Here is a 10,672-nt window from a genome sequence, read left to right as displayed (position 1 = left end):
TGATGTGATGTTCTTTCTCTCTCTCTCAATAGAGAGGTATAGCTGGGACTGGATACATCAAGATGGAAGCAAGATCTGGTTAGACCAGAGAGGGCAGTATACTCCTGGTGGTCAGAGTCTCATACCTAGATCTGTGTCTCCCACTGCACAAAGGGAGTTAGACACAGTAGGGCCTCAGTAGGATAGAAGATCTAAGGCTGAAAGGGGCCTTAGAGATTATCTGGTCCACCCCCACCCCACCCCCTTGATGTTTCAGAAGGAGAAGCTAGAGTCCAAGGAGGGAATGGGATTTGCCCCAAAATTATACAGTTAGTAAGTACTAGAGTCAGGATTTGAATTCAGGGTCCTCTGATTCCACATGAGTTCTTCTTCCACTATATCAAATAGTCCTCTGAAGGAATGAAATAAGGAACACAGGGCAGAAAAGCATCTTGGTTGATGAGAAACGTTGGAAGAAGAGCAAGGAGGAGAAATAACACTCCAGGGTAGGTTTTCCTGCTGCAGGCTGGGCTGACTTTGGGGTTCCAGCCAAACTGTCTAAGTGTACCCCATGAGTTTGCACAATCCACCATGGACCCCTCTAAGAGTCGCCCAGGACGAGTGAGATGTTCTAGGGTCCCCATGAGACTCTGCCAGTCCCAGCAGCAGCATCATGTTGGAGGTGGGGAGCCAGGGTGTCCAGTGTCCAGCACTGTCTTCACCCTCTACGCCTGACTCCATTCTCCCACATGCCCACAAGCTGCTCCTCCAACTTCCATCCTTTGTGCATCTAACTGGGCCAGGAGCTTGGAAGTCCTTGAGAGCCTGGGGTTCTTCAGGCCAATGCTGCTCTCTTCTTTTTTTATCGCTTCCTCCTCTGAGACAGCAGATTGGGTCTGGAGCCTCCAGGAGACTTGCGCTGCCACTGAGCTAAGTGGACTCGGGATTTGGCAATGTCCCTGTGAATAGAAAGAAATTTGCCTTAGAAGTTTGTACACCCAGGCCTTGGAAACAGTACAACCAGAACATCATAAACTCAACTCTGGGAAAGGCCCTACCTATAAAGGCAGTGAGGTCTGAAGCCAGTCTTCCCAAGAGGATGTTAGACCCAAGCTCACATGGCTAAGTGTCACAACTGGAGCATAGGCTTGAGTTGGGACGTTTCCTAACTATGTGAACATGAGGTGGGATTTGAGGTGGGCCTTCTCTCCATCAATATCACTATGAAGATACAAGAAGAGGAGCAAGGGGAGATAACATGGGAGAGACTGTTTAAGGCCAAATTATGGAAGGCCTTGAATGCCAAATTTAGGAATTTGGATTAAAGAATAGAAGTTCCTTGAGGGCAGAGACTATTTCTTTCTTTTTTTTTTCTTTTCTTTTCTTTCTTTCTTTCTTTTAACCCCTTGTGCCTAGATTTTTTTTCTTTTTGGGCTGGATGCATCATTTCATTGGTGTAGGGATCCCTGAGATGAGGAAACCCTCTCTATCAATACAGATCGGTAATCACTCTGAAATTCAGAGTCTGGGGCCACTGAGAGGTTAAGTGAGCTGTCCAGAGCCACAGAGCCAGAATTTATCAGAAATGGGACCAAATCACACTCTTTTTAACTCCAAGGCTAGTGCTGTATCCACACCACAGCTGTCTCTATACCTAGCTCATAATAGGTAATTCAGTTCAATGAACATCTATTAAGCTCCTACTATATTCCAGGCACTGTGCTGAGAAATGGGGATACCAAAAGAGGCAAAAGACCTGCCCTCAATGAGCTTAATAAATGTTTGCCAAATTCAATTAAATTGACATGTTCCCATGGATGATGGGAACTCTGGACCAGGATAGCCAAGGAAAATTAACAAGTCATTGAAGAGAACCACAGAATCTCAGAGGCCAACTAGTCTGATGTGAAGACAGATCTCCTCTACAACGTTCTCAACAAGTGGTCATCCAAACCTAGTTTGAATAGCTCCAGAAATGGAGAGCTCACCATCTCCTGAGCCACCCCAGTCTTAGAATGGCTCAAATTGTTAGGACTGAGTTTTTTTAGGAATTAAAAAAAATTATTGTATAGACCTAGTTCCTGCCTGTCTGCCATTTCAATTTAATTGGAAAAGCATTTGTTGTTCCTACTACAATGTGCTAAGAACTGTGAAGGTACTTGGGATACGAAGACAAAACTGGGCAGTGACTTCCCTCAGGGAGCTTATATATCATCTGGGCGATCCTATAACCTGTACACGAAAATGTGAATACTATATATGGTTATTTATCTATCTACACTTGTACATATGTGTATTTACAAAGCATGTCTGTAGATATACATATATGTATATATACATACATACACTAGATATACATACATGTGTTATATATATAATGAAATAATTTTGTGGCATGTGGGGGAAATAGCTAAAAATTACGGTTGACTGAAAAGCCATCTCTAAAAGGGAGACTTCCCCTCATTGCTCCCAGTTTTTTTCTCTGGGGCCAAGCAGAACAAATCTCATCTACTTTCCATGGTAGCTAGGTGGCTTAGTGGATAAAGCCCTAGACCTGGAGTCAAGATAGACCTGAGTTCAAACCCAGCCTCAGAAACTTACATAACTAGGTGGCTTTTGGCAAATCACCTAACTGCTCTGAGCCTCAGTTGTGTCATCTGTGAACTGGGGATAATAATAGTCCTTCCTTCCCAGGATTGTTGTAAGGAAAAAATAAGAGAATATTTGTAAAGCACTTTGTAAACTTTAAAGTGCTAAATAAATGCTAGTATTATTCATTTTCCACATGAGAGCCCATCTAATACTAGAAGACAATTTTCACAGCCTCCCTAAATCTCCTCTTCCTCAGGCTCAACACCTCTTGGTTCCCTCATCCAGTCCCCTTATGAGCTAATCTCTGACTCTGCCCTCTCTGGACCCAGTGACCTTCCCAAAACTTGGCAGTCAGACTGCTCATGGAGCTGGAGATGTGCCAACCAGAACTGGGCCAAGCAGGACCATCAGAACTCACCTTAGTGCCCTGAGGAGCCTGCTGCTTGTATCTGCCCTTGTGTCTTGAAGCAGAGGCGTTGCTGAGGGCTGGCTGTGGGAGGGCATCTTTGGCTTAGCCAGAAGGTACCTGAGGGAGAGAGGGTCCGTGTGACTGGTTCGTGCTAGGGACACCTAGCATCAGGCCTAGTTCACCAGGGGAACTACCAGGGGCAGCCCTAGCGCTGGGCAGGTCAGGCAGTTTGGGAGCTCCAGCCCTTGGCTACCCAGAACACTTGAATGCTTCCCTGCACCTGAGAACCGTCCCAGGTGTGTGTGTATTCACTGGGAAGTGGAGGGGAGCAGAGGGAGAAGGAGGAAACCCTGAGTTACCAGGAATCAAGAATCTGTTTTCTGTTTCTAAAAAAGGAAGGTCATTCCTTATCCTTCCCATAATCTGTCAACAAAGGCAGCATCCGGCATGGGCTGCCTCCCCTAGGCCAATTGATCTGCGTGTTCTCTCCAGGAGAGAAAGAGTAGTGGATTTGAAGTCAGCAGAAGTGAGTTCAAATCCCTTTCCTACCACTTACTACCTTCAGCAATTCACTTAACCTCTCTGGACCTTGATTCCCTCATCTGTAAAACGGGTGGTTGGACTAGCTGGCCTCTGAGATCCCTTTCTGCTCTAAATCTCCAATCTTGTAATGCGGTAACAGAGATGGTCAGAAACAGCTCTGTGACCTTTCAGGTGCCCGAAACAGTGCCCAGGGAGGATCTACTCCTCCATCAGCCCCTAACATGCGACCCGCTACATGGTAGGTGTTTTTTAAATGCTCGTTGGTTTAAATTGACTTGACTTTTTCTTGTTTTACAATGAGGAAACTGAGTCACAGAACATCAGTGGGGTGCATGAAGCCTCAGAAGAGCTTGTAACAGAGCTAGGGGTCAGAGTGACTCCTGACTCCTGGCCCAGGACTCTTCATGAGAGTGCACTGTATGTCCTAAGCAACCTGTTCCTCAAACTCTCCACCCCTCTACCACAGGCTCCTGAGGACTTCCTGGAGGAGGCAGAAAAAGCTAACAGTTCTAAGATCCCCAGGACCTCGATGACCATTCATTTGTGTAATAGAGGGCGTTTCTAGCCTTCGCACACAGTGGAGATCATGCTACACTTAGAATCAAGAAGAGCTGAGTTCCAATCCTGCCTCAGACATACTATGGGATCTTTGGCAAGTCACCCTCTGAGCCTCAATTTCTTCATCTATAGAATGGGGGTAGTGATAGCACCTACCTCCCAGGGCTACTGTGCTCTGCAAACCTTCAAGCACTATATAAATGCTATAATGATAATAATAACTAGCATTTATATGGCCCTTGCTGTATGTCAGGCACTGTGCTAAACACTTTACAATTAGTGTCTCATGTGATCCGCCTAACAACGCTGGAAGGTAGATGCTATTATCCCCACTTTACAGATGAGGAAACTGAGGCACACAGAGGTTAAGCGACTTTCTCAGGGGTCGCAGAGCTAGTGAATGTCTGAGGCTGGATTTGAACCCAGCTCTTTCTGACTCCAGACCCAGCCCTCTCTCCATTGGATCACCTAGCTGCTGTTACTTATTGTCGTTGTGGTTCTTATTATTATCATCGGCAACCTCCTCCCTGCAGCATCTTTGTGAGACAGATGGGGCATTATTAGCTTCATCCACTCAGAGGTGTCAGGTGACTTGTTCAAGGTCACACCGCTAAGTGGAGGACTTGGGATGAGAAGCCTGCCCGGATCCCTCCCCTTGCCATTGAGCCTCAGGCTGCTCATCAGATCTGGTAGGAGATCTTGACATGCTCCCCACATTCTCTCCCCAACTCCATCCCCCAGTTTCTACCTATAAAAGCCCAGGAAGTCATTGCTGAGGAAGCTGGGTCCCAACCCCTCCCCCCCACCCGGATGTGGCCTGACCTTTGCTAAGGCTAATATTCAACCTAGGCTCCCTACTTCCAGAATAGGGTATTAACAAGAACCCTGCAGCCTTTAAGGGGCCAGCCTGTGGAGGATAGGACAGCTCCTGGCTGCCAGATAGAGAAGATTCTGCCGTTGAGTACAGAAGGGTGCCTCAGCTCTGTGAGGTGAGTCCCCTCCCCTGGCCTCCAGAGTCCAGCCCCGCTCTCAGCTTTGAGGCCCAGAGCACCCCGGTATTGGTCCCTGCCTGCAGCAGGCCCTCACCTTGGCTGAGAAAGGTGACAGAAGGTGGCACAGGTGTGGTCTCTGGAGCTGGCACATTCACACCTGCTCAGGGCTCGGCGGCGGCGTCGCCTTGGCGGGTTTCCCAGGCCATAAGGAGTGGTCTGTCTGTTAGCACGGGGAGAAGGGGAGAGGAAGAGAAGATGAGAGGGAGAGAGAGACAGGGTGACAATCCAGTAAGCCAGGGTTCTGTGAGTAAAGGGATTTGACAAAGCACCCTGAGGTGGCTGCCAGCAGGGGAGCCAAGAGAATGGAGGAAGCCTCTAGTCGGAAACAGGTAGGTAAAGAGGGCATAGATACCTCCCAAGCTCAGGAAAGTACTCTCTAACCCATGCTCCACCCAGCTCAGGCTTCCTTTTCCCTGGGCCCCTGCTGGCACACAGGAAGTGGAGAGGGCTTGAGGGTATTGGGGCAAAGACCTGAGAGGAAGGTTCAAATCCTACATTGGAGCTTATTCCCTGCATTATCTGAGGGTCATAGGGTCATGGAAGGAGATCAGATCCTATCTAGCCAAACCTCATTTTACAGATGAGCAAACCAAGGCCCAAGGAGTTTAAATGACTTGCCCAAAGTCAGTCACACAGGTAACAGGTAATTCGTGGTGGTGGGATTTGAACTCATTTTATGTCCCCTGGACTCAATTTCCTCCTCTGAAAAATGAAAGGATTAGACTAGATGGGCTTTGAGCCTTTCCAGCTCTACATTCCAGGGGGATAGATCAGTGGCCTCAGAATCTTGGGCAATCGACTACTAGCTCTGACCCTGACTAGTTGTGTGACCACGGATGAGCCACATGACTCTCTGGGGCCTCAGTATTCTCATCAGTGCAGTGGGGAGAGGCAGGCTAGATCCTGGGTTTAGAGAGGGAAAAGACCTTAGAGGTTCATCTCATCCAATCCCCTTGTTTTACAAATGGGGAAACTGAGGTTAAGTTGCTCAAGGCATCAGGTAGGAAGTATCTGAGATGGATTTGAACCCAGATCTATTTCTAAGAGTACTGACAGCTCTGAGCCTCAAGCATTCTATGAACAGCAGAGGGAGCCCAGGCTTGGCCCCAGCCATTGCCCCAGGCTATATTTGAGAGCATTCTCCAACTCGTGGGTGGCCACCTTCCCCAGCAGGCTCAGGTCAGGGGTCAGGGGCTGCTTGCCTACATTGGCTTGCCAGTCTGTGCCTTCTAGTGATTCAGGGCTCCTAGCGTAACCTTATCATCTGCTGGGGGTGGGGGAGGGAGGTGCAGTAATTACGCAAAGGGTCACCGATCAATCAAGCATTGATTAATTATGATAACAGTGATTTAGCAGCCCCAGGCCAACCCTCTCCCCGGTGCACAGAAGGGAGAATCAGCAATTCAGCACCTCTCCCAAACCCACCTCCGGTGGTGGGCATGCTGGCTCACAGACAGGGCTCTGCCTTCTCATTACTGCCGGAAAGAAAGCAGCCAAGTTCCCTGCCGAGTTTCTCTCTCAGCTCTCACCCTGGCAAAGAGGGAACTCCTGGCAACCCAGGTGAGCCCACACCCAGGGTGCTGGGCCTCTGTTTGGTCTGCCAGGGCAGAGACAACAACAGAGTCACGTGGGGCAGCAAGGTCGCCCAGGCTGGGCTGGCAGTGAGCTGGCTGTGGGTGGAGAATGGGCAGTGAACAGGGCTGGCTTTCTCACAGTAAGGGCTGGGCCAATCTGGGCTGGGAGACAGTCACTACATTTTGCAAGATGGTGTGTGTGTGTATGTATGTTCTGCATATGTGTACATGTGTGTCTATGTGTGTATGTGTGTCTCTGTGTGTTTGTGTGTGCATGTGTTGTGCTTGTGTGTGTCTGCGTGTGCATGTGTGCATGCATGCGCGTGTATGTGTGTGTTTGTGTGTGTATGAATTCCATGGCCCGTGGTGGGACAAAGAAAGGACAGAGTAGTGTTAAGTCTGGTTCAGAGTAGTGGGGTAGAAGCCATGCTCTCATAGCTCACAGACCCACAGAAACTGGCCTGGCACTTTCTAGCCACAAAGTTGGCATTCAATGTAGCCAGAGTCACTTAGATAGCAAGCAGGGACTGGCAAGGACACTGTCCAGCAGTAAAAGGATTTGGGCTGGGATTAAACATCCATCTATATGGAAGCTAAGAGCTCCTTCTTGGTCAGGTGGTAAAGACTGCCTTTTGTAAATATGAAGAAAGCCACTTAGAATCCTAGACTGTCCCAGCAGGTATGGGTCTCAGAGTTCATCTTGTTTATTTAGAGAGCACTATAGACAGAGCACTGACCTGGATTCAGGAAGACCTGAGTTCAAATCCAGTCTCAGACTTGCTAGCTATGTGGCCCTGTCCAAGTCACTTAAACTGTCTGCCTCAGTTTCCTCAACTGTACAAATGGGGATAATAAGAGCACCTACATTGCAGGATTGTTGTGAGGACCAAATGAGATAATATATGTTCAGTTTTTTGCAAACTTCAAAGTGATATATATATATACGCTAGCTATTATTATTAATATGATTAATTGTATTAATTATTATTAGCTAGGATTATTATTTACAGATCAGAAAACTGTGGCCCTGGAAAAGGAATGGACTTGCCCAAGGTCAAAACTTCAAGCATGTAGTCGATCCACACCCCAGGTCTCTGGACTCTTGGCATTATTACCTCAGTGGGGTAAAATAGAAAAAAGCCCTGAGCTTGGAGTCCGGAGACCCGAGTTTGAACCCCAGCCCTGACATTTAAGATCAGAGGGTCAAAGATTTAGAACTAGAAGGAACCTCAGAGCTCGTTTAGTTCAACCTTTTCATTTTACGGATGGGGAAACTGAGGCTCAGCATAGTTAAGTGGTCTGCCCAAAGTCACACAGAGAGTAAGTAGCAAAGGCAGCATTAGAACCCAGGTCCTTTGACTGAATAGCCATGATTTGAGTCTCGGTTTTCCCATAGAGTAGGGGATAATCACCCACACAGTATCTACCTCAAAGGAGCATTGTGAGAAAAATGCCACAGAAGTAAGAGTTGGCATTAGTAGCAGTAGTATTAGTAGTATTTTCTGGGGCTTTGAATTTTGGGACTCTTTCTGGCTTTTTTCTTCTTTAATAAAAATCTGCCAGGCAAGCAAGGCTGATCTAAAGGCCAGATCCCAATGGGAGCCATGGCTCTCTCTAGCCTCTCCATCCCAGACCCTCACACAGGTTAAGAAAGCATCATCCAAATTCACCAGCTTGCCACGGGTGCCCACTTACCCTGGCGTGTTCACCCAGATGATGTCCAAGTGGCAAAAGTAGACACATTCCTTGTCCAGCCAGCTGTTGCAGGAACATCGCTTGATGCGCAAGTGGCTGCTTCGGGCTCCTGCGGCAGGTGCGGATCCCAGAGGCAGATGGCCCTTCCCTACACAAGCAAACCAAGGATTGGAGAAGAACAACAACTCACATGTCTATGGTGCGCAAAGTTTCCAAAGTGCTTCCCTCATAGTCACCCCCGGACTGGGGAGCAGGAGTACTACTTCTCTCATTTTACAAAGGAGGAGGCAGTTTAGGTAGGGTCCATGCCTTGTCCACCATTATTTGCCAAGCTAACGACCTGCCTCCAAACAGGACTGTTTCTACTGTACCCAGGCTGTCTCTCCAGGAGAAATGGGTCAGGTGTGGTGGCTCCTCCCTTAGCCACCCCTGGAATGTAAACGGGGCTGGAGCCTCCCTGCAGAGGATTAGGGCCATCCCGGCCTGCCTGGCAGGTCTTATTGTAGCAGCCAGCAATGTGCCGGCTCTGTCAGGGCTATAAAGGCCCTCCCTTGCATAATCTAGGAAGTTAGAAAGTTCATGCCACAGCCCCAAACATTAAGTGGAAGGGGGTAAACACCCATGCAATACCTACGACCAGGAAGCAGGCAGCAAGAGACCCCAGGGAAGGAGGCATTGCTGATGCCTGTTGCATGAGCATCCAGGAAGGAGGGGGGTGGCTGGCCACTCACTTGCCGGCACACATCTTTACATGCATTCATGCATACACACAGCACTCAGAAGAACCTTTGGCCAGGATCAGGGAACAGCCCATTCTATGCAAATGGACACTCCAGTGCGGCATCACTGCTGGCCCCAGCTTCTTCCCAGGGCTGCATTCTCCCCCTCCCCAACCCCCAGTTTGTGCACTGGCCACAAGGGTGCAAGAGGAAGCAGAGTCCTGGGACCTTGTGCTAGACTAGGTGGTCCCTATTCTCCCAGCCACTCAAGTGGTAGGCTGCTAAAGTCCCAAGGGAGTCCCTGTAAGTAGAAGGCTGGATTACAGCCTCATGAGATTAATTTATGAAGGGAGATCAAAGCAAGGGTGCAAAAGCAAGGGGCAGCTATGGCTGGTGGAGGTGGGATAGAAAATGCAATCAAGACAGTAGGAGAGAGCCAGACACTGAGACAATCGGAGCACGAACAGCCGGGGAGGGACAACAGATGCACAGACATAAAGGGAGAGAGAGACCAGCGAATACAGGCAGATGCACAGACAGCCAGAGACAGGTAGACACAGAGAAAGAAGCATATGGACAGATGCAGAGACACAGAGAGACAGGCACAGAGACACACACGGACAGATGCGCAGACAGGAAGAGAGGGTGAAACACAGGGACAGACAGATGCAGACACCCAGAGAGACAGGCAAGGAGACACACAGACAGATGCGCAGGCAGGGAGAGAGAGTGAGACATAGAGACAGACAGATGCAGAGACAGGCACAGAGACACACAGAGACAGATGTGCAGACACACAGAGAGAGCGAGGCACACAGAGACAGAGACAGATGCAGAGACAGAGAGAGACAGGCACAGAGACACACACGGACAGATGCGCAGACACGCTAGGAGAACGGGGCACACAGAGACAGAGACAGATGCAGGGACAAACACGGACTAAGACAGATGCATAGACAGTGACAGGCGCAGATGCACCGACGGGCAGCAGCTCCACATGCAACAGAGAGCTTCAGAAAGACACGCAGAGAGAAACTCAGGCAGAGAGAGACACAGCGGGTGCGGAGTCAGGGAGAATCTCTGATCAGCCAGGGATGGCGAGAACCAGGCGCATGCAGAGAGGGCGCAGGGCCCAGGGGTGAGGGGGGGCAGGGGCGCTGCGGGGATCACAGGGCTAGGTTCCCAGGCTCGGTGCCTCTCCTGGGAGTGCTGAGCTGGGAACCGGATCTCACCTTCGTGCAGGACGAACAGTAGGGTGAGCGCCACGGAGCACCAGCGGACAGACGGGGTGACCATGGCGAAGCCAGGAGCAGCACTGGGAACGAGATATCTGGAGGGAGAGAGCGCGGCTGGCAGGCTGGACTGACGGCAGCCACCTGTCACTCTCAGAGCCAGGAGCCCTCTCTGAGCGCCCAGGCTGCACCTCTCGATCTCTTATAGCCGCGCGTGCGGGGAGAGCGCCCCGCCCCTGCCGTGGGCTGGGGCTCGCCCTGCAAACCTGGCTCTCGAGCCAGTCCGGGCAGCCCCCCCTCCTTCCCCTCCCACCGGGCT

General features: G+C 49.7%; 1 protein-coding gene across 1 annotated transcript; it reads right to left on the bottom strand.

The window, feature by feature from the left end:
* Nucleotides 1–475: 475 nt before the first annotated feature.
* Nucleotides 476–10,417, bottom strand: LOC118840015 (endothelin-2-like). The gene is made up of 5 exons (XM_036747523.1): nt 10,354–10,417; nt 8,403–8,550; nt 5,168–5,293; nt 2,990–3,097; nt 476–938 (listed from the first exon to the last, which is right to left on the bottom strand). The coding sequence occupies exons 1-5, from the start codon at nt 10,415–10,417 to the stop codon at nt 842–844; spliced, it is 543 nt and encodes a 180-aa protein (XP_036603418.1). The 3' UTR covers nt 476–841.
* Nucleotides 10,418–10,672: the final 255 nt, after the last annotated feature.

The sequence above is a fragment of the Trichosurus vulpecula genome, chromosome 2, assembly GCF_011100635.1.
Source record: "Trichosurus vulpecula isolate mTriVul1 chromosome 2, mTriVul1.pri, whole genome shotgun sequence".
Classification (NCBI taxonomy): domain Eukaryota; kingdom Metazoa; phylum Chordata; class Mammalia; order Diprotodontia; family Phalangeridae; genus Trichosurus; species Trichosurus vulpecula.
Note: the sequence above shows the minus strand (reverse complement) of the source record. Positions and strands in the feature narration are given on the sequence as shown.

Excerpts from the sequence above, each read along its gene's own strand:
- LOC118840015 (XM_036747523.1), bottom strand. The coding sequence starts at position 10,417 with ATGGTCACCCCGTCTGTCCGCTGGTGCTCCGTGGCGCTCACCCTACTG. Across the intron at positions 8,551-10,353 it reads ACTGTTCGTCCTGCACGAAG|GGAAGGGCCATCTGCCTCTG; the intron begins GTGAGATCCGGT and ends TTGCTTGTGTAG. Across the intron at positions 5,294-8,402 it reads ATCTGGGTGAACACGCCAGG|ACAGACCACTCCTTATGGCC; the intron begins GTAAGTGGGCAC and ends CCGTGCTAACAG.